This window comes from Haematobia irritans, chromosome 3, assembly GCF_050003625.1.
Source record: "Haematobia irritans isolate KBUSLIRL chromosome 3, ASM5000362v1, whole genome shotgun sequence".
In the NCBI taxonomy this organism is placed as follows: Eukaryota; Metazoa; Arthropoda; class Insecta; order Diptera; family Muscidae; genus Haematobia; species Haematobia irritans.
In genome coordinates, this window is record NC_134399.1 from 126,679,018 (window position 1) to 126,704,052 (window position 25,035).

General features: G+C 31.9%; 1 protein-coding gene across 1 annotated transcript in view; it reads left to right on the forward strand.

Moving 5' to 3' along the window:
* Window positions 1–25,035, forward strand: part of Scgdelta (sarcoglycan delta) — an 88,261-nt gene that overhangs the window by 41,301 nt on the left and 21,925 nt on the right. The window contains exons 3-5 of the mRNA XM_075301794.1: window positions 366–1,665; window positions 6,465–6,585; window positions 21,310–21,571. Coding sequence (XP_075157909.1) covers window positions 366–1,665; window positions 6,465–6,585; window positions 21,310–21,571 — 1,683 coding nt within the window. The remainder of the gene's footprint in view (window positions 1–365; window positions 1,666–6,464; window positions 6,586–21,309; window positions 21,572–25,035) is intronic.

Here is a 25,035-nt window from a genome sequence, read left to right on the forward strand (position 1 = left end):
ATCTGTTTGTAGCTAACAAAAAATTAAAATAGAAAATTTTCCAAAGTTAAACCAGTTAATGATATTTAAATTTTGTTATTTGCATATTATCTCTTCTTGTTACGATTCCTCCTCTCCATGCATTAAAATCAAAAAAAAAAAAAAAACATTTGCATAATGCCACCACTACCACCATCACCACAACCAACCACCAAAAAAAAATCGATTAACCAAAAAAATATATATATCCCCATCATGTAACCAACAAAATAACCACTATCAACCAACTTTACTTACCTTCATCTAAACTCGTATCCAACCAATTTTAAAACTAAACTAAAAAAAAAACATCTAAAACCAAATAACCAAATTCAAACCCCTCGTAGCAAAAGTAATGGTTATGCGATCAATGGCTCCTTACTACAAACTCCTGAAATTCTTTCACAGACTTCTAATGCATCGACATCATCAGTGGCAAATACTACAGTTGCAACATTGCCTCAACTAACCTCAACGACTACAATATCGGGTAGTGATTTGAATAGAACAGAGCTACGAGATACACGAACACAAACCCTACAGCATTTGCAACAAAATTCAGAGGTCTCGACTTTTGTCTTCACTTCACCCACATCGACATTTAAGAGAAAAAAGCAACAACAACTACAAAGAGAAGGGAAAGCAGAAGAGTTACAAAAGCAATACGAAGAGTTGCATACCAACAATAACTTGGCCAAGAAGGAGGCTACCACAAATGGTTATGTTGCCACTAAAAGGCCAATAGGTGCAACCAATGAAAGTGCAACAACCTTAAGTGAAGATTACAGTACAACGACGACGACGACAACAAGCAATTCGAAAGGAAGTCCTGCTAGCAATTCGACCCTTATAAGATACCATTGGGGCCAACAACATCAACAGACACCTCAAGAGAATAGCCATTACCCGGAACCACAACAACAGCATAGACCCTATTATCATTGCAACAAGGCAAATGATACAAAGACGGTGATAAATACCAGTACAGGTGTGATTATCACAGACACAGCCGTTGTAAACTATGCCTCGTCGTCCACATCCTCACTAATCACTGGCGGAAACGGAACTGCTACGGAAAACTGTAACGGAAACAGTGAAACTACCATCACCCCCCAACGTACAACACGACGTACACACACTCTGCCTCTGGTGGCATCTGCTGCATCTACAGGCATTTCAAAAGCACATCAAATTCCATCGTCATTCATTGCTGATGGTGTGGTAGATTTAGTGCATGACACTAAATGTGCCACTGGAAAAGCATCATCTCATCCTCCTACGGCCGGTCAATTGAAATCAAATTTCAAAGCTAAAACCTTATCTTCCTCTGCCTCCACGTCGGCAACAAAACGACAACATCACCTACTCGCCACAACGGCCAATAATTCACGGCAAACGTCAAAACAACAACAGCACCATCAGCATTTGGCTAAAATGCAAGCCAGCAGCAGTGGCGGTAGTGGGACCACTACAACGGCCAAGGGTTTTAGCAATAGCTCCAGTCTAGTCGATGACATTGAAATGAATTTGGGCTTAATTGGTTGGCGTAAGAAATGCCTTTACACACTATTGGTGCTCCTGATGCTGCTGATAATCATTAATTTGGGCCTGACATTGTGGATACTTAAGGTCATGGAATTCACAACGGTAGGTAAAGATCATGATACAAAATGTTGATGTGATTATTTTTTGTTTTGTCTATTTATTAAGAGACGATAAGGAATAGGGTTATACACTGCGTCGCATCACTCGGGAAATGTGTAGTATATAGGGGACATAGCAACTTCAATTTTATATCCTACAACTTTGTAGGATGAGAGTTTCCCAACCCGGAATTAGTGATTCTAGTAGTTTTTGATCCATCTATCTGTCAACCAATTGGCAGTTAAACTATGCTGATGATATTTCTCACCTTGGATAGGAAGGTGTAGGTTAGGTTACCCAGCAAACAAAGAGCTTCCAAAAAAGTAGTTTGGATCCCCAATTTGTGATCCAGAACTAGTGCAAACTTGGATCATCTCCAATGACTTTTACATGGGCTTGTCATACGATGAAAGTACTCAGTTTTTAGAACCTTTGCATTGCTTAAGAAGTTGTGCCTTTTAAATTCATTTGAATGAAGAAATTTATAAAACGATCGTTTCGGAACGACCAAAATAAATGCAGATAATTCACTAAATCCAATGTGAATTACACTCGAACCTCCCAAAAAGAGTTTTGATAGTCGACTTTGCTTTCATAAATGTACACAAACATTTTTCTTTTTTTTATTGATTTTCAAGGACTATATTAAATTTTTAACAAGTATATACGGCCATAAGTTCGGCCAGGCTGAAGCTTATGTACCCTCTACCATGAATTGCGTAGAAAATTCTACTGAAGACTGTCATCCACCATCGAATTACTTGGGTTGCGGTAACACTTGCCGATGGCAAGGTATCTTAAAACTTCCTAACACCGTAATATATACCACATAGTCCATACGTGGTATATATTTAACTAGAAAATGCAGATTAAATACGTATATAATTAAGTTTAAAGTTTCTATAGAAATAAAATTTTGACAAAATAAAATTTTGACAACATTTTCTATAGAAGTAAAATTTGGAAAAAAAATTTCTATAGAAATAAAATTTGGAAAAAATTTATATAGAAATAAAATTTTGACAAAATTTTCTATAGAAATAAAATTTGGAAAAAATTTTATATAGAAATAAAATTTTAAAAAAATTTTCTATAGAAATAAAATTTTGGTAGAATATTTTTGGCTCGAGTGGCAACCATGATTATAAACCGAATAAAATTTTAAGAAATAAAATTTTGACAAAATTTTCTATAGATATTAAATTTTGAAAAAATTTTCTATAGAAATAAAATTTTAGTAGATTATTTTTGGCTCGAGTGGCAACCATGATTATGAACCGATATGGACCAATCTTTGTGTGATTGGGGATCGGCTATATATAACTATAGACCGATATGGACCAATTTTAGCATGGTTATTAGCGGCCTTATACTAACACAACGTTACAAATTTCAACCGGATCGGATGAATTTTGCTCCTCCAAGAGGCTCCGGAGGACAAATCTGTGGATCGATTTATATGGGGGCTATATATAATTATGGACCGATATGGACCAATTTTGGCATTGTTATTAGCGGCCTTATACTAAAACAACGTTGCAAATTTCAACCAGATCGGATGAATTTTGCTCCTCTAAGAGGCTCCGGAGAACAAATCTTGGGATCGATTTATATGGGGGCTATATATAATTATGGACCATTTCTTGCATGGTTGTTAGAGACCATAAACTATGGACCATTTCTTGCATGGTTGTTAGAGACCATAAACTAACCAAATTTCAATCTGATCGGATAACTTTTGCTCATCTAAGAGGCTCCTGAAGTCAAATCTGGGGATCGGTTTATATGGGGGCTATATATAATTATGAGCCGATGTGGACTAATTTTTGCATGGTTGTTAGAGACCATATACCAATATCATGTACCAAATTTCAGGCGGATCGGATGAAATTTGCTTCTCTTTGAGGCTCCGGAACCCAAATATGGGGATCTGTTTATATGGACGCTTTATATAATTATGGGCCGATATGGACTAATTTTTGAATGGTTGTGAGAGACCATATACTAACACCATGTAACAAATTTAAGCCGGATCGAATGAAATTTGGTTCTCTTAGAGGCTCCGTAAGTCAAATCGGGGGATCGGTTTATATGGGGCTATATGTAATTATGGATCGATATGGATTTCGGAAAAATTTTCCATTGAAATAAATTTTTGGAAATTTTTTCTGTAGAAATAAAATTTTGGATAAATATTTTGGACAAATTTTGGAAATGTTTCTATGGACATAAAATTTTGACAAAATTTTCTATATAAATAAAATTTTTGAAAAATTTTCTATAGATATAACATATTTGAACATTTTTATTTGGAAAGACAATTTTGGAAAAAATTTTCATAAAAATAAAATTTTGACAAAATTTTCTATAGAAACAAAATTTGACAAATTTTTCTTTAGAAATAAAATTTTGACAAACTTTTCTATAGAAATAAACTTTTGGAAATAAAATTTTAGAAAACAATTTTCACATAAGTCCTATGTGATCACTATGCCAGGCATTGCTTCAAACAACTGTGGCTTTGGCTGCTGGTATGCGAATAACTTCCGCCAGAAAGTTATTTGGTTCTTTCAAATTTTAGTGGTTCTCTTAGAGGCTCCGCAGCCAACTCGGGGGATCGGTTTATATGGGGGCTATACGTAAAAGTGGACCGAAATGGCCCATTTGCAATACCATCCAACCTACATCAATAACAACTACTTGTGCCAAGTTTCAAGTCGATAGCTTGTTTCGTTCGGAAGTTAGCGTGATTTCAACAGACGACGGACGGACATGCTCAGATCGACTCAGAATTTCACCACGACCCAGAATATGTATACTTTATGGGGTCTTAGAGCAATATTTCGATGTGTTACAAACGGAATGACAAAGTTAATATACCCCCATCCTATGGTGGAGTGTATAATAAATAACGTACTTGCTAAGACTTATCTAAAAGTAATGGGAACAATGGGCTGAGTGGCAGCTCGATATTTCAGCCTCATTGCGATACCACAGTGGTGAACTTCATTCTTATCACTGAGTGCTGCACTATTAGCTGTTTAGCTTACTGAAAAGCAGCTTCGTTTTTATAGCCTAGTCCGAGCGGCGTTCGACGTTACCGTGAAACCACTTTGAGAAGCATTGAAACACTCAGAAATGCCACCAGCATTACTGATGTGGGATAATCCACCGCTGAAAAAATTTTTTGGTGTTTGGTCGAACTGGTGTATGCAGGGCGGGCATGCTAACCATTGTACCACGGTGGCTCCCTATAAAAACAAAATTTTGACATTTTCTTAGAAATAAAATTTTGACAAAATTTTCTAAAGAAATAAAATTTTGACACAATTTTCTATAGAAATATAATTTTGACGAAATTTTCTATAGAAATAAAATTTTTGACAAAATGTTCTATAGAAATAAAATTTTGAAAAAATTTTCTAAAGAAACAAAATTTTAACACAATTTTCTATAGAAATAAAATTTTCTACAGAAATAAAATTTTGGCAAAATTTCTATAGAAATAAAATTTTGACAAAATTTTCCATAGAGATAAAATGTTGACACAATTTTCTATAGAGATAAAATTTTGACAAAATTTTCTATAGAAATAAAATTTTGATAAAATTTTCTATAGAGATAAAATTTTGACAAAATTTAGTATAGAAATAAAATTTTGAATTTTTTTAAAATAAAATTTTCTATAATAATAAAAGTTTAAAAATTTTTTTATTGAAATTAATTATTGACAATATTTTTCTATAGGAATATTTTTTCTTTCTAAACCAATATTAGTTGATATTTACCACAAAAGGTTTAATTAAAATTGTCAAAGTTGTTGTTATATTTTTGGAAAAACATTACATGTACACTCAAAAAAAATTTACTTGGATCCAAAGATTTTGACCTTTCTTTAAGGAGTTTGGTATTCATTCCGAGCCAAAGATGCGGCTTCTTTAAAATAAAGACTTTTTACGGACCTCCCTGGCTTTAAATCTAGGATCGATAAAATTAATCTCATTCATCGAATTGTTATTCTCTTTTTGCGATATATTAATGAGGGTATTCATGTACAAACAAATTTCACTTTCAAAATCCAAATTATGTCAAGTACTTCATAGTAAAAACTGTTTTCTTAATGCAAAAAAAAAAAACTTTAAACCTAAGATGCAAATCCTTGAAGCGTTTTTATCTTAAATTTAAAAATTCAATATGTTAGTTGAGTTAAAGACAATTTTTTAAATTAAAAATGTTTTTCTTTATTTTAAGGAACATTTGCCTTACTTCAAAGATCTACAACTTCAACAGAGGGACGAAAAATTTCAAGATTTCCGTTCTAAATTTAATGAAAAAAAATTTTGAAGCAAGGATTATAAACGTCCTTTTAATTAAAATGTCATTATTTTAAAGAATTTGGCCTTAGCATTGCGTAAATTTCGAGTCCTAAAATTTAAGTTGCATAATCTTCCATATTAGGTCAATATTTTTTTCAGTGTATGTATAAGAACCTCTTTCTAAATTCGCGAATATATTTGCCCTGAGACCTTCGAGTACTAATGAAAAAACTTTACTAATTAACAACCATATAAGAAAACCAAAAACAACGCTGATCATTAAACACGTGACGTTGCCCACAGACAACTTTGGGGTCGAAAGGGTTAAGGGTCATTTGTTAATGAATATGTTCAGCATCAATTAAAATTGTGGTTAATTGAGTAAATTAAAATTCTAAAGATGACAATTTTATATCACAAAAATTATGAATATCATTTATTAGACCTAAAACTAAGTCTACCAAAAATTATTTATTTTTCTCATAGGAAGGCATGGGCCCACTTAAAATCGTTCCTGGAGGCATACAACTTACTGGACAAGCTTTAATTATGGATATGTTAAGAGCATCATCGATACGCTCTAGGCATGGTCAGCCAATATCGATAGGTAAGTACGATACTGGTAAAAATTCCTCAAACAAAACTTATGCATCTCATTAATTAAATTGTAGACATAATAAAAATTCAACATCATCATCCTAGTCATAGTCATATTGATATGAATAAATTTCTCACATTTGTCATTTTTCCAACTAAGGCTAATCATTATGTCTTGTGTGTTGTACCTAATTAGCATTTCTAAATATCCTTTTTACATGCTTAAATTACCACACATCCCCCATATCCTGATGCCTGATAATAATGGCTTGCTCCAACACCCCAAAACCAAATGCAAATATTTAATAGTTTATTTATTTATTCATTCGTTTCATGTTTATCTAACACACAGATGCTGATTAGTCATTTACATTGGGGATTTTTGCATAAATTACAGAGCATTTGTTTCCTTATAACTAAACATTCATATGTGTGAGCCAGGATATATGAATGTGTGTGCGTGTGTTAGATATTTTATGGGTGATTATATCCTTATCTTCTCATTCCAGTTTCCGGCTTATCACTTTATATTATCATTCGTGTTCATGTGTGAATTGTTGTGTTCAGCGTATTTACCATTTGGATTTCTTGTGATTTGTTCTAAGGCAATTTTGTTGTTGAAAGTCATTGTTCGTCCACATTGTGGGCTATAGTTACGAATATCATTGGTCCTTTGTGATTGATAAATCTGTGATAGAATGTGTGAATGATATTTGTTATTTACACAAAACCATTTGGCCAAAACTATATTTACCTTTAGGTTATAATTTTGTTAAATCATGATGTGTTTGTGTTTTTATTAACCTCCATATGCTTTGGGAGAATTTTAATGAACTAAAACTTTTCCAAACTATAGACATTGTTAATCGGAAATGTAGCAAGGCATTCCTTTTGAATAATTCAAATTTGTTAAATATTATATGCCAACATCTCCTTATTTAGAAATGAAACTTTGTTGAAATGTCTGCTGGAAAGAGATGGTGAATGGGAAATTTCGATCAATTTCAACAAGGATTCAAAATAATATCCCATCACCTACGAATAAATTAATTGATTGAAATTATCAGGAAACATTTCTCTCCACGTTTCCTGAAAGGAGAACATAATGTGCTTCCTATTGTTCCATCGTAACCCTCCCCAGTAAAAAATTTGGAAATATTTCAACAAGATAGTAAAGCAGAGAAAAAGTAATCACTGCTTTCCAAATAGAACCGAATTATAGCTAAAATGTACGTTGACGATGACCTGATTTAATGCAGATTCTAGACAGCACTAATAGAATTGATATTTTCTGGTTCGCGCGGCCGAAAGGAATTTCACAAATTTTCTACAGAAATAAAATTTTGACTAATTTTTCTATAGAAAAAAAAATTTGAAAAATTTTTCTATAGAAATAAAATTTTGACTAAATTTTCTATAGAAATAAAATTTTGACGAAATTATCTATAGAAATAAAATTTTGATGAAATTATCTATAGAAATAAAATTTTGACAAAATTTTCTATAGAAATAAAATTAAAAAAAATCCATAAAAATAAAATTTAAAAAAAATTTCTATAGAAATAAAATTTTGACAAAATTTTCGATAGAAATAAAATTTTTACAAAATTTTCTAAAGCAATAAAATTTGAACAATATTTTCCATAGAAACAAAATGTTGACAAAAATTTCTCTAAGAATAAAATTTTTACAAAATTTTCTACAGAAATAAAATTTTGACAAAATTTTCTATAGAAATAATTTTTTGACAAAATTTTCTACACAAAAATAAAAATTTGACGGTTTGTTCTATAGAAATAAAATTGTGACAAAATTTTCTATAGAAATAAAATTTTTAAAAACATTTTCTGTAGAAATAAAGTTTTGACAATATTTTCCATAAAACTAAAATTTCTACAAAATTTTCTATAGAAATAAAATTTTTACAAAATTTTCTATAGAAATAAAATTTTTACAAAATTTTCTATAGAAATAAAATTTTGACAAAATTTTCTATAGAAAATAAATTTTAACAAAATTATCTATAGAAATAAAATTTTGACAAAATTTTCTATAGAAGTAAAAATTTGAATTGTGACCAAATTTTCTATGGAAATAAAATTAAAAAATTTTTTTTTGAAAAAATATTCTATTGAAATAAAAATTTGAATTCTGCCAAAATTTTAAAAAAAAAATTCTATAGAAATAAAATTTTGACAAAATTTTCTATAGAAGTAAAAATTTGAATTGTGACCAAATTTTCTATGGAAATAAAATTAAAAAATTTTTTTTTGAAAAAATATTCTATTGAAATAAAAATTTGAATTCTGCCAAAATTTAAAAAAAAAAATTCTATAGAAATAAAATTTTGACAAAATTGTCTATAGAAATAAATATTTTGACAAAAGGTTCTATAACAAGTATATACAGCAGTAAGTTCGGCCGGGCCGAATCTTAAATACCCACCATCATGAAGCAAATATTAAGGTTTCCTTTGAAATTTCAGGAGGGCTTGAGGACACTTCCCGAAGATAAATTTAAAGATTTCACCTATGAGGACTATATCAGATTCTGGATTTATAAGAAAATACCTCTAGATTTCCAATTTCAGGAAAATTGGATAAAAACTTCGGATTCTAGAAGCCCAAGAAGTAAAATCGGGACATCGGTATATATGGGGGCTATACCAAAATATGGACCGATACTCACCATTTTTGGCACACCTCTTTGTGGTCATAAACTACCTCTAGATTTCATATTTCAGGCAAATTGGATAAAAAATACGATTTCTATAAGCCCAAGATCCCAAATCGGGAGGTCGGTTTATATGGGGACCATACCAAAACATGGACCGATGCTCACCATTTTTGGCACACCTCTTTACAGTTCTAAAGTACCTCTCGATTTCCAATTTCAGGTAAATTGGATAAAAACTGCGGTTTCTATAAGCCCAAGAAGTAAAATCGGGAGATCGGTCTATATGGGGGCTATACCAAAATATGGACCGATACTCACCATTTTTGGCACACCTCTTTATGGTCATAAAATACCTCTAGATTTAAAATTTCACGCAAATTGGATAAAAACAGCGATTTCTATAAGCCCAAGACCCCAAATCAGGAGGTCGGTTTATATGGGGACTATACCAAAACCTGGACCGATATAGCCCATCTTCGAACTTGATCTACCTGCAGACAAAAGACGAGTTTGTACAAAATTTCAGCACGATTGCTTCATTATTGGAGACTGTAGCGTGATTTCAACAGACAGACGGACATCGTTATATCGTCTTAGAATTTCTCCCTGATCAAGAATATATATACTTTATATAGTCGGAAATCGATATTTCGATGTGTTAAAACGGAATGACAAACTTATTATACCCCGTCACCATTTTATGGTGGTGGGTATAAAAATAAAATTTTGTAAAGAAATAAAATGTTGAAAAAATTTTCTATAGAAATAAAATTTTAAAAAAATGTTCTATAGAAAAAAAATGTTGACAAAATTATCTATAAAAATAAAATTTTGACAAAAGGTTCTATAAAAATAAAATTTTGACAAAATTTTCTATAGAAATAAAATTTTGACAAAATTTTCTATAGAAATGAAATGTTAACAAAATTATCTATAGAAATAAAATTTTGACAAAATTTTCTATAGAAATAAACTTTTGACAAATTTTGCAATAGAAACAAAATTTTGACAGCATTTTCTATAGAAATAAAATTTTCACAAAATGTTCTATAGAAATAACATTTTGAGAAAATTTTGTATAGTAGTAAAATTTTGACAAACTGTTCTATAGAAATAATATTTTGATAAAATTTTATATAAAAATTAAGTTTTGAAAAAAAAAAAATTCTATAAAAATAGAATTTTGACATAATTTTCTATAGAAATAAAATTTTGACAAAAATTTCTATGAAAATTAAATTTTGACAAACTTCTCAAAAAAATAAATTTTTACAAAATTTCCGATAGAAGTAAAATTTTGAAAAAATTTTTTTATTGAAATAAAGTTTTAACAAAATTATCTATAGTAATAAAATTTTGACAAAATTTTCTATAGAAATAAGATTTTGACAAAATTTTCTGTACAAATAAAATTTTAATAAATTTCCTATAGAAATAAAATTTGACAAAATGTTTTATTGAAATAAAATGTTGATAACATTTTCAGTAGAAATAAAATGTTGACGAAATTATCTATAGAAATAAAATTTTAAAAAAATTTTCTATAGAAATAAAATTTTGACAAAATTTGCTATAGAAATAAAATTTTGAGAAAATTTTCTATAAAAATAAAATTTTGAAAGATTTTTCTCTAGATATACAATGTTAACAAAATTTTCTAAAGAAAAAAAATTTTGACAAAAAAAACTTATAGGAAAATAAAATTTTGATATTATTTCCTATACAAGAAAAAATGTTGACTAAAAAAAATGTCTATAAAGTCAATATTAGGTCAACATATTTAAGCATTTTAATTCTTACTTTTAGTCATAAAGTCACTACAAGAAGGTAGTGACTCCAAATCGCGATGATAAACAAAATACGACGGCCAAAGCGCGATCCCGGAGGCTGTACACGACGATGCTGACGAAGTTTGACTGCGTGGTAATGGACGACGAAACCTACGTCAAAGCCGACTTCAAGCTGCTTCCGGGACAGGAGTTTTATACGGCAAAAAGAAAGGGAAAGGTAGCAGATATTTTCAAGCACATAAAAATGTCAAAGTTCGCAAAGAAATATCTGGTTTGGCAAGCCATCTGTACCTGTGGCTTGAAAAGCAGCATTTTCATAGCTTCCGGGACTGTCAACCAAGAAATTTACGTGAAAGAGTGTTTGAATAAACGTCTGCTGCCTTTCCTGAAGAAACACGGTTGTTCCGTACTGTTTTGGCCGGATTTGGCATCTTGCCATTACGGTAAAAAGGCCATGAAGTGGTACGCCGCCAACAACGTGCAGGTGGTTCCCAAGGACAAGAACCCTCCCAACACGCCAGAGCTCCGCCCAATTGAGAAATACTGGGCTATTGTCAAGCGGAACCTAAAGAAGACCAAAAAAACTGCTAAGGACGAGCAGCAGTTCAAGGCAAACTGGCTTTCTGCGGCGAAGAAAGTGGACAAGGTGGCTGTACAAAATCTGATGGCAGGTGTCAAGCGTGATTCCCGGCAATTCGGATTTGGAAAAGCGAAAGCCTAACTGAATATTTTTCCTGAATTTTATACTAATTGAACTTGAAAAAGAAATTTAATTTGATTTTTTAAATAAACGATTTCACCGATTTACACGCGTTTTCCCTTGACCAAATTTCAACTTTCTTTTAGTTGGTACAAGCTAAAAATATTTAAAACATCGACATATTTATAATTCAAAGGATATTAATACTCCCAAATAAATTGCCACTATTGGGAGTAATCATAAAATAGTAAATAAACTTCTAAAATAAAGTAATAAATCATTTCTTTCAAAGAAAGATTTTTTTCATAATTACCACATACATTTTATCAAAAGCTGCAAAATAAGATTTTCTTTTTTGGTAGTTTTTTGGTAAAATTTTCTTCAAACTTTGATTGTTTTTGGTTCGAGTGGCGACCATGGATAGAACCCATGGGCCTTTGTAAGCAAGTCGAGCATGCTAATCATTGCACCTCGGTGGCTCCCGGATTTAAAGCTCAATGGTTTCCTAAAAATGTCGTTATTTTAAAAAGTCTGCATATGTGACTCGGAAGCGACACCAAAATAGTTAAAGGAAAATCAAATTTCTGAATCCAAATAAACTTTATTTTGAAGTGTGCTTAAATTTAGTTGAATCCGTTGCTCAAAGCAAGGTACTAGTTACTACCGAAACAATTTTTTTGTAAAATGTATTTTTTGGAAAATAAATCTTTTTTGATTTTTTGCTCACCATTGGACCATTTATTGTGGTAAAAATATATTTTCTCCATACGAGTTTAATGTTAATCAAGAAATTTAACATTATTTCTCCCTTGGTATTCATTTTCTGAAGAGTCCATGAATTCGCCTGCCCTTACTCTATAGGCAAGAAATATATACAGATCCCACTGATATTTGGCATTAAAGAGTTTCATCGAAAATCAAATTGCCATAAACAAATGTTTCTCATCACTCATTCGAACTTGAACACAAACACAATCATCGCTACCACTTCACACACTCTCACAGTAATAAATCACTGCAGAAATAAACAGCGCATCCTTCGAATACATTCACATGGTCTGAACCACAATTTCAACGTATGTGAATTCGTATGCGTATCTATAGTTGTTGAGGTAAGATGGTTCGTTTGTATGGAGAGAGTGTGCGATGCACAATTTCAGATAAAGTCCAATGATAGATGAAAATCGTACATGAGTATATTTCGAGTGAAAATGACACCGGAATGAAAACACAAGCCACGAAGAATGGAATGGAAAAAAAATCTCCAACAAAACGATAAGATGACAAAACCACAAAGCATAGAAAAAAAAATCACATTCACATAAATAAGCGAAGGACATTTGAAATAGGTGGGGAGGGTATAGTCGCCGTCATCGTAGTCCTCGTCGCATTCTATGCAATGATGTATAGGACAGCAAATTCTATTTCCGTTGTTAACGCTTTTATCACAAAATTACTAATCTTAAAATATTGCCCTGTGCTAAAATGTCAAGCATGGTGTTAGCATGGGATATGTCTAAGATAGGACCTAGACATCTCAATGGCATATTCACGTACATTGAATATCCATGAAAAAAAAAAATAACTACAGGTGACATGATATCCTTGAAATCGTACAAATACCTGGCTAAATAAAATACAAACAGACTTAGGTATTCGAATGTCTTTAAAGTGGAATATTGGTCAACGACTTAATTTTGCAGACATTTAAAAGAAGGCTCAAATATTAAAATGTGGGATTGGTCAAAGCTATCTGCATAGTATTTGGAAAATGTAATTAAATCGTGAACATTTTTCTGCGATTATTTTCTACAACATTCGACGTGTATTAACTCAATAACAGTGCATGGATGAACTTGTTTCATTTTTTGGCGATGAAGCTCCATCAAGGACCAGTGTTTATCGATGGTACGGTGGAGTGAACTAGGACCTCGGTTGTAGGTCTTAGTTCACTCCAAGACGAATTTCGTGAAGGTCGTCGAAAATCAGTTGTTGTTCCTGAAACCATGGATGCTGTGCGCCAACTGATATGTTATTGATAGACAACCTTAGATATTACTGGAATCAGCACACTTTTAATATTGCATAATTATTTGACCGTCAAAAATTTGTTCGCGTTGGATCCCATACAATTAGTCAATTGCTCAAAAAAGACTCGTGTCTATTGGTCTAAAAAAATGCTACAAAAATGCGATCGCTTTGCTGACAGGTGAAGAATCGTGAATTTATGCGTATTAGCCTTAAAGGAAAATACAGCCGATTGTATGGGTGTTTCAAAATGAGCCAAATCCAACAAAATGAATACGAGCACGAAGCTCTTTCCAAGCAAAATTTTCAGAAAAATTGGACGTGTGGCAATCGTAACACCAGAAAAACGCAGAACAGTCAATTCTGAGTGGTACACAATCATTTATTTGCACGCTTGTCTTCCAAAAAATCAGGAAAATCACACGCCTAAGATGGATCTCTCTTGAGCCCGACAATGGGAGCTCTTACACATCGGCTCCAGCAAATGCATTCTTGAGCACTCCAAATATCGGTCGTCTGCGTATAGTCCTGAATTGGCACCAAATGACAATTTTTATTCCCGTACGCAAAAAATGAAAAGAGAGGTCAACGTTTTTCGACAAATGTGACAACGTGTTTCGACAATTGGTTCAAACAAATACATAAAAGTAACCAATTTTAACTGGATCGAATGAAATTTTGCTCCTCCAAAATGCTCCTGAGGGGTCGGTTTATATGTGGAGGGTCTATATATAATTATGGACCTATATGAAAATTTTTTTTGCATAATTACCGAATTTCAAATGGATCAGATGAAATTTGGCTCTTCCAGGAAGTACAAGATGAGGATGGGGATGGGTTTTTATACGGGGGCTATATATAATTATAAACCTATTCGATCAACTGCAGGGTTGTGGATCGGTTTATAAGGGGGCTCTATATATACCCAGCAAAAAAGTGTCGCCAAAAAAGTAATGAAAATGTTCTTTTTGGATCCGAAAGATGGATATTATTCAACTATTGAAATCTGCACTATAATTATAAGACATTGTCTTGCTGTGTAGAAATATACAAATAAATAAATAAAATAAAAAAAAAATAAAAGTGGTGCAAAATTGACGCAGAAGCGATGCATTTAACATTGGCTTGTCATAGGACGGAAGTCCTCCATTTCAACAGCCGTTGCACTGAATTTGCATCACTTCTTTAGGTGTGATCCGAATTCAATGTTTCGGCTTCAAATTAAAAAATTCTGTGATATTTTGTCCAAAAAATAATTTTTATATTTTTTTATAATTTTTAATGGATTCTCAAATACTTTCAAAAATGCACAATTTTTCAGATTGGATTTAGCATTTTTTTGCGACAAAATTTAAATGATTTGTACCATTTTATGAATTCTTACTGTGTTTTTAACCTATTTGAAGCAAAAAAAGTTAAAATTACCCATTAAAAGTATGAAAAAAAAAACAAGTTATAAAAATTGAATTAAAAGAACTTCCTGAGTAGTTAAAATAAAGAACATCATTGGGAGTGCGTTTTCTGGAAGTGCTTTTAAAGTTGTGCCTTTGGAAGAACTTCCAAATTTTTTTGCTGGGTAATTATGAAGGGATGAAATTTGTTCCTTCAGGAGTCTGGGAAACGGTTTATATGGGGACTATACGTAAAAGTGGTCCATTTACAATACCATCTAACCTACATCAACAACAACTACCTGTGACCTATGTGATTTCAACAGACAGTAACAGTGTGCCAAGTTTGGTTGAAATCGGTTCAGATTTAAGTGGAGCCTCAGTAACCTCATTTACAGAAATGCACTATTTCACCCGAGTTAATGAAAGTTCTTCTACAAGCACGACTTTAAGCACTTCCAAAAATGTCATCCTAAAGATGTTCATCATTTTAACTACTCAGGAACATCTTTAATTAAATTTTTTATAACTCGATTTGTTCATATTTTTATATCCGTTTGTAACACATCGGAATATTGCTCTAAGGCCAAATGGGTTATATCGGTCGACTTTTACGTATAGCCCCCATATAAACTGACCCCCAAATTTGGCTTGCGGGGCCTCTAAGAGAAGCAAATTTCATCCGATCCGGCTGATATTTGGTACATGGTGTCAGCATATGATCTCTAACAACCAAGCAAAAATTGGTCCACATCGGTCCATAATTATATATAGCCCCCATATAAACCGATCCCACGATTTGGCTTGCAGAGCTTCTAAGAGAAGCAAATTTCATTCGATCCGGCTGAAATTCGGTACATGGTGTAAGTATATGATCTCTAACAACTATGCAAAAATTGGCCCTCATCGGTTAATAATTATATATAGCCCCCATATAAACCGATCACCAGATTTGACCTCTGGAGCCTGTTGGATGACCAAAATTCATCTGATTCAGTTGAAATTTGGTACGTGGTGTTAATATATGTCCTCAAACGCCAATGCAAAAATTGGTTGAAATCGGTCCATAATTATATATAGCCCCCATATAAACCGATCACCAGATTTGACCTCTGGAGCCTGTTGGATGACCAAAATTCATCTGATTCAGTTGAAATTTGGTACGTGGTGTTAATATATGTCCTCAAACGCCAATGCAAAAATTGGTTGAAATCGGTCCATAATTATATATAGCCCCCATATAAACCGATCCCAAGATTTGACCTCCGGAGCCCCTTGGAAGAGCAAAATTCAACCGATTCGGTTGAAATTTTCTACGTGATGTTAATATATGGTATCCAATAACCATGCAGGAACTGGTTCATATCAGTCCATAATTATATATAGCCTCCATATAAACCAATCCCCAGATTTGACCTCCGGTGCCTTTTGGAGAAGCAAAATTTATCCGATCTGGTGAAATATATCAGGCCATAATCATATATAGCCCCCATATAAACCGATCCCGAGATTTGGTTTTGGAGCCTCTTGGGGGAGCAAATTTCATCAGAGTCAGTTGAAATTTGGTACATTGTGCCAGTATATGACCGTTAACAACCATGCCTAACTAGGTCCATATGTCTATAGTTATATGTAGGCCTAAGATAAATCGATCCCCAATCACACAAAAATTGGTCCATATCAAGTTCATAATTTTATATAGCCCCCATATAAGCGACACCCATATTTCAATATATAATCTAATATAATCCACGTATGGACGAAATCACAATTTAGAAAACGATGTTAAGAAGTTTGAAGATACCACAACCCAAGTAATTCGATTGTGGATGACAGTCTTTCGTAGAAATTTCTACAGCAGTAAGTTCGGCTGGGCCGAATCTTAAATACCCACCACCATGAATCAAATATAATAGTTTACTTTGAAAACTCTTCGTCGTAGCGGGTTACTTGATAATATCTTCTCCCAAGCACATCAGTTCAACCAGAACGCTTCCCGAAGAAAAAATTTAAAGATTCTACCCATGAAGACCAGATCAGATTCTAGATTTATGAGAACCAATTTTGTTTGAGTTTTAGAGAAATCATAAACATATCGTATATATAATGAAATAACGCCTTGATTTTAAATTTTAAATCTGTAGATGTTTTCCGCCATTATTTAAATTAATACGATGAGTAAAATCTGGAAATTTTATTTTCAGTTTCAAGCAATTTTCATGATCAGTGCGCCTGCTGTACCCTGAAAGAAGTGTTTTCTGAGGAACGAAATTTTAGACAAGCAAAGTTTTCTTTTGACACAAATTTTAGAGACAATCGTTGAATCGCTTATCAAAAATTCGGATTAGTTTGCTGTAATGGAAAATACTTTATACGAAAGAGGAATTTCGTTTGTCTAAAATTTCATTCCGGAGGAAAATATTTTTTCTTTGGGTGTACCCTCAAGAAGTTAATTCGGCCGATATCGATGCCTTGCCAAATGGACAGGTAAAAATAAATGCGATACAGATTTTTGAGGGTCTAAAATTCCAGAATATTTAAATTTTTATGCAAATCGGATAAAACCTATGGTTTCTAGAAGCCCAAGGATTTAAATCTGGAGATCGGTCTATGGGGAGGCTATTCTAAAACATGGGTCGACACATACCATGTTCAGTCAGCCGGATTCCAGAAGTCCTAGAAATAAATTCGGAAGTTAGGTCTATATGGGGGCTATACCAAAACATGGACCAATACTCACCACCTCTTAATGCTCCTCAAATAGCTCTAGATTTCCAATTTCAGGCAAAACGGGTAATAAGTACAGTTTATAGAAGCCCAAGAATAAAAATCGTGAGATCGGTCTATATGGCGACTATACCTAAACATGGACCGATACGGACCATTTCCGACACACCTCTTTATAATCCTAAAATACCTCTAGATTTCCAATTTCAGGCATTTCAGATGAAAAATACAGTTTCTAGACGCCCAAGAAGCAAAATCGGGAGATGGGTCTATATGGGGGCTATACCAAAACATGGACCGATACGGACTATTTTCTACACACCTCTTTATGGTCCCAAAATACCTATAGATTTCCAATTTCAGGCAAATCGGATAGTAAATACAGTTTCTAGACGCCCAAGAAGCAAAATCGGGAGATCGGTCTATATGGGGGCTATACCAAAACATGGATCGATACGGACTATTTTCTACACACCTCTTTATGGTCCCAAAATACCTATAGATTTCCAATTTCAGGCAAATCGGATAGTAAATACAGTTTCTAGAATCCCAAGAAGCAAAATCGGGAGATCGGTCTATATGGGGGCTATATCAAAACATGGACCAATACTCACCACCTCCTAATGTTCCTCAAATACCTATAAATTTCCAATTTCAATTTCCAAATTGGGTAATAAATACAGTTTCTAGACGCCCAAGAATAAAAATCGGGAGATCGGTCTATACGGCGACTATACCTAAACATGGACCGATACTCACCATTTTCGGCGCACCTTTTTGTGTTCCCGAAATACTTCTAGATTTAAAATTTCAGGCAAATCGGACAGTAACTACAGTTTCTAGAGGCCCAAGATCGGGAGATCGGTCTATATAGGGGCTATATCAAAACATGGACCGATACGGACCATTTTCGACACACCTCTTTATGGTCCTAAAATACCCGTAGATTTTCAATTTCAGCAAATCGGATAGAAAATACAATTTCTAGATGCCAAAGAAGCAAAATCGGGAGATCGGTCTCTATAGGGGCTATATAAAAACATGGACCGATACGGATCATTTTCGACACACCTCTTTATGGTCGTAAAATACCTTTAGATTTTTAATTTCAGGCAAATTGAATAAAAACTACAGTTTTTATAAGCCCAAGACCCCAAATCGGGAAATCGGTTTATATGGGGACTATATCAAAACTTGGACCGATCTTCGAACTTGACCTGCCTGCAAGCAAAAAACGAATCTGTGCCAAATTTCAGAACGATCGCGCCATTATTGAAGGCTGCAGCGTTATTACAACAGACAGACAGACGGACATGCTTATATCGTCTTAGAATTTCTCCCTGATCAAGAATATATATACTTTATATAGTCGGAAATCGATATTTCGATGTGTTACACACGGAATGACAAACTTGTTATACCCCCATCACCATTCTATGGTGGTGGGTATAAAAAATTTTACATATTATTCAAGTTTCGTCGAAAAAAATGCTACCCAGCAAAAACTGGGTAAGCAATGGTGAATCTTTCAGTAATCAAAAAGTTACTACTTGAAGTATTACCTGGGATTTAAAAATAATAAATTACCTGTGTAGGCAAAAAGTGATTCTTTCTATTAATACCGGTAATCAAAATCATATCTTGAGGTCCGGGTTCGGCTCTACAGTGGGCACCGTTAATACCCAGCAAAAAAATTTGGAAGTTCCTCCAAAGACAGAACTTTAAAAGCTCTTCCAGAAGATGCACTCCCAATGATGTTCTTTATTTTAACTACCCAGGAAGTTCTTGTAATTCAATTTTTTATAACTTGGTTTTTTCATACTATTAATGGGTAATTTTTACTTTTTTTGTTTCAAATAGGTTAAAAACTGAGTAAGAATTCATAAAATGATAGAAATCATTTAAATTTTGTCGAAAAAAGGCTAAATCCAATCTGAAAAAATTGTGAATTTTTGAAAATATTTGAGGTCAAACGTTTCCGACAAGAGTTAGAATCCATTAAAAATTAGAAAAAATTATAATAATAATTTATTTGACAAAATATCACAGAATTTTTCAATTTACATCCAAAACATTGAATTCGGATCACACCTAAAGAAGTGATGCAAATTCAGTGCAACGGCTGTTGAAATGGAGGACTTCTGTCCTATGACAAACCCATGTTAAATTCATTGCTTCTGCGTTAATTTTGCAACACTTCCGGATCCAAAAAGAACATTTTCATTACTTTTTTGGCGACGCGTTTTTTGCTGGGTAGTAGCGAAAAGTAATGCCAAATTACATTTCAGAAAAAATTGCCAATAAAATATACCTTTGTTTTCATCATTGAATAGATCAATGTCGTGGAGCGTGGTATAGTGTGTTGGATTACAAAACCACAGGGGTGAGTTCGCACTTTTTGGGTATCTTTATGGTAAAGATATTATTTTTGGAGAGCTGGTATGCTTGCGAAGAAGTACTAATTTTTTGACTGCTGGTATGTTTGCATGGAAGTACTTTCTTCCAATGTCATGCCCGTGTAAAAGTATTACTACTGATATATGTACGAGGAAGTTGTTACCAATTTGACGCAGGCATACATGTACTCATACCTGGTAATAGGAGTTTTTGCTGGGTAAATCTATTCTAGAAAAATTGTGATTTTTTGAAAATATTTCAGGTCAAACATTTGAGACAAGCTTTAGGATGCATTAGAAATCATAAAGAAATTAAAAATTATTTATTTGCCAAAATATCACGTGGAACCCACAAACTTGCAGACTTAGAGGAAACCACACGCAGAGAAGAAATATGATTACCTCAAACATGTTTCAAGAGCAAAATATTATTTTTGTATGGTGACCATGTAACATGTTTATCTCTAAAATTTTATTTTCTCGTCAAATATAACCTGCTTGCCGAAATCAGATACATGATATCCGAGAAAATAACATGGTTGCGAAAACCATGTTACATGGTCACTACCCAAAAAATAACATTTTGTTCTTAAAACATGTTTGAGGTGATCATATTCCTTCTCTGGGTGCACCTCAGCTTTCACAAAAATACTGATATTTTTACCAGTTCCGGAATTATTTCCAAAAACAACAATTTGGAACTACTATGCAACGTATGACAATACCGTGTGAAATTCATTGTTTCTACGATCCGATTTTGTGTTTTTGGTGACGCTTTTTTGTTTTTTGCTGTGTAGTAATTCAAACTGTTTATCATAATTTCACAAAATATTTGTCATTTGTGTCAATCTGTATTTTGTTAATACTCGTACATTAATACATACCTTCATCGACATCTACATAAAACTCGAATATCGCCATATACATCTGTAAACATTTAAGTGCCAACTTAACTTTGAATTGTGAATATTTCATTCTGCCTTATTTTCAACGAAATTTGTGTTATGTTTTCTGTCTTTTCCACAGAATCATCACGTAATTTTTCAATCAATACACGTGGTCCGGATGGTCTGCTGGAAAATCATTTATTTCTGGGCCACGATAAGCTTGAATGCTTGGCGACATCATTTCGCATCAATGATACAAACGGAAGAAATTTATTTTCCGTAAATCGAGATGAAGTCACCATTGGAGCTCACGCTTTACGTGTAGAGGGTGAAGGTGGTGCAATATTTCGTGAATCCATACAGACACCGCATGTACGTGCCGAGCCAGGACGAGAATTAAGGTAAGTCAACATCAATTCCATTCGTGTTTATATATTTGTATTTAATGTGGGGAGTTATTGGTTGTCCTCAAATGCAAGTGAAAAATCAAAGTGAAGAAATTTAAAAGCATAGTCCTTAAATACGCAATGATTTATTAAAGCTCACGCAAAACATTTTTTACACAAAATATGAAGGAAATTTAATTTTGTGTTTTTAGACCACTTTTTCAAAATTTAATTTTCACAGAAAATTTTGTCAAAATTTTATTTCTATAGAAAATTTTGCCAAATTTTTATTTTTATGTAAAATTTTTTCTATATTTTATTTCTCTAGAAAATTTTGTCACAATTTTATTTCTATAGACAAATTTGTCAAAATTTTATTTATATAGAAAATTTTGTCAAAATTTTATTTCTATAGACAATTTTATCAAAATTTTATTTCAATTGAAAAATGTTCTCATAATTTTATTTCTATTGAAAATTTTCTCAAAATATTGTCACAATTTTATTTCTACAGAAATTTTTCTCAAAGTCTATGTCTGAATGTTTTATTTCTTTGGAAAAGTTTCTCAAAATTTTAATGCTATATATTTTTTTTTATTTTTTGCTATAGAAAATTTTGTCAAAATGTTTACTTCTTTAGAAAATATTCTCAAAATGATATTTCTATATAAAATTTTCTTCAAGAATTTTATTTCTTAAAAATTCTATTTTTATAGAAATTTTTCACAACATTTCATTTCTATGGAAAAATTTCTGAAAGTTTTTGTTCTATGGAAAAGTCTCTCGAAATCAGGAATTTTATTTATAAATATAGACATTTTTTCTTCAAGAACATTGTTCCATTGAATATTTTCTTCAAGAATTTTATTTATGTGGTTTTTGTTTTTAAAGAATAGTTTCTCAAAGTTTTATTTCTCTAAAAAAGAATCTCAAAATTTTGCTTTTATAAAAAAATTTTACAAATTTTTATTTTTATAGACAATTTTGGCAATATTTTATTTTTTTTTTTAAATTTTATTATTATAGAAAATTTTGTCAAGACTTTATTTCTATAGAAAATTTTCTAAAGATTTTATTTCCATTCACAGCTTTCTCTAAATTTTATTGCTATGACATATTCTCTTAAGGAATTTTATTTCTACAAAAAAAAAGTTTTTACAAAAGTGTTATTTCTAAGAAAATTGTTTCTAAGAATTATTTCTAAAAAAAATTTCTCTCAATTTTATTTTTATAGAAAAATTTGTCAAATTTTTAGTACTTTATACAATTTTGTTTCTATAGAAAATTTGGGAGCCACCGTGGTGCTATGGTTAGCATGCCCGCCTTGCATACACAAGGTCATGGATTCGATTCCTGCATCGACCGTACACCAAAAAGTTTTTCAGCGGTGGATTATTCCACCTCAGTAATGCTGGAGACATTTCTGAGGGTTTCAAAGCTTCTCTAAGTGGTTTCACTGCAATGTGGAACGCCGTTCGGACTCGGCTATAAAAAGGAGGTCCCTTGTCATTGAGCTTAACATGGAATCGGGCAGCACTCAGTGATAAGAGAGAACTTCACCAATGTGGTATCACAATGGACTGAATATTCTAAGTGAGCCTGATACATCGGGCTGCCACCTAACTTAACCTAACCTTATATAGAAAACTTTTTCAACATTTTATCACAATTTTATTTTTATGGAAAACTCACATAAAGTTTTATATCCTTTGAAAATTTTCCAAAAATTTTATATTAAATTTTTTTTTTTTTTCATAATTATATTTTTATAGAACATTTTCCCAAATTTGTATTTATATATGAAAATCTTATTTCTTAAGAAAATTGTGTCAAAATTTGATTTACACTGAAAATTTTGTCAAGATTTTATGTCTATAGAAAATTTTGTGAAAATCTTATTTCTGTAGAAAATTTTGTAAAAATCTTATTTCTGCAGACAATTTTCTAAAAATTTTATTTAAATAGAAAATGTTCTCAAAATTTAATTCCTAAAAATAACCTCAATATTTTTCTCAAAATGTTATTCTAGAGAATTGTTTTCAAAAGATTTATTTCCAGTGAAAATATTTCAAAAATTTTATTTCTACAGAAAATGTTCTCAAAATTGTATTTCTATAGAAATTTGTCTCATTTTTTTAATATAAAAATATGATTTTATTTATATACAAAAAGTTTTTAAAAGTTTAGAATAATTTCCTCAACATTAAATTTCTAGAGAAAATTTTTCAAAAATTTTATTTCTATAGAAAAATTTCTCAAAATTTTATTTATATAGAAAATTTTCTTGTGAGTATCTTTTTTTCTGCAGAAAATTTTCTCAAAATTTTATTTAAATAGAAAATGTTCTCAAAATTTCATTCCTAAAAATAACCGCAATATTTTTCTTAAAATGTTATTCTAGAGAAATGTTTTCAACAGATTTATTTCCAGAGAAAATTTCTCAAAAAATTTATTTCTACTGAAAATTTTCTCAAAATTGTGTATCTATAGAAAATGTTCTCAAATTTTTTTTAATATAAAAAATATGATTTTATTTATATACAAAAAGTTCTTAAAAGTTTAGAATAATTTTCTCAAAATTGAATTTCTAGAGAAAAACTTCTCAAAATTTTATTTATATAGAAAATTTTCTTGTGAATGTCTGTTTTCTGCAGAAAATTTTCTCAAAATTTTATTTAAATAGAAAATGTTCTCAAAATTTCATTCCTAAAAATAACCGCAATATTTTTCTCAAAATGTTATTCTAGAGAAATTTTTTCAACAGATTTATTTCCAGAGAAAAGTTTTCAAAAATTTTATTTCTACAGAAAATTTTCTCAAAATTGTTTTTCTATAGAAAATGTTTTAAATTTTTTTTAATATAAACAAGTAAGGAAAGTCTAAAGTCGGGCGGGGCCGACTATATTATACCCTGCACCACTTTGTAGATCTAAATTTTCGATACCACTTCACATCCGTCAAATGTGTTGGGGCTATATATAAAGGTTTGTCCCAAATACATACATTTAAATATCACTCGATCTGGACAGAATTTGATAGACTTCTGCAAATCTATAAACTCAAAATTTAAGTCGGCTTGTGCACTAGGGTGGAACACAATGTTAGTAAAAAAATATGGGAAACGTTTAAATCTGAAGCAATTTTAAGGAATCTTCGAAAAAGTTTATTTATGATTTATCGCTCGATATATATGTATTAGAAGTTTAGGAAAATTAGAGTCATTTTTACAACTTTTCGACTAAGCTGTGGCGATTTTACAAGGAAAATGTTGGTATTTTGACCATTTTTGTCGAAATCTGAAAAACATATATATGGGAGCTATATCTAAATCTGAACCGATTTCAACCAAATTTTGCATACATGGCTACAGTGCTAATTCTACTCCCTGTGCAAAATTTCAACTAAATCGGAGTTAAAAATTAGCCTCTGTGGTCATATGAGTGTAAATCGGGCGAAAGCTATATATGGGAGCTATATCT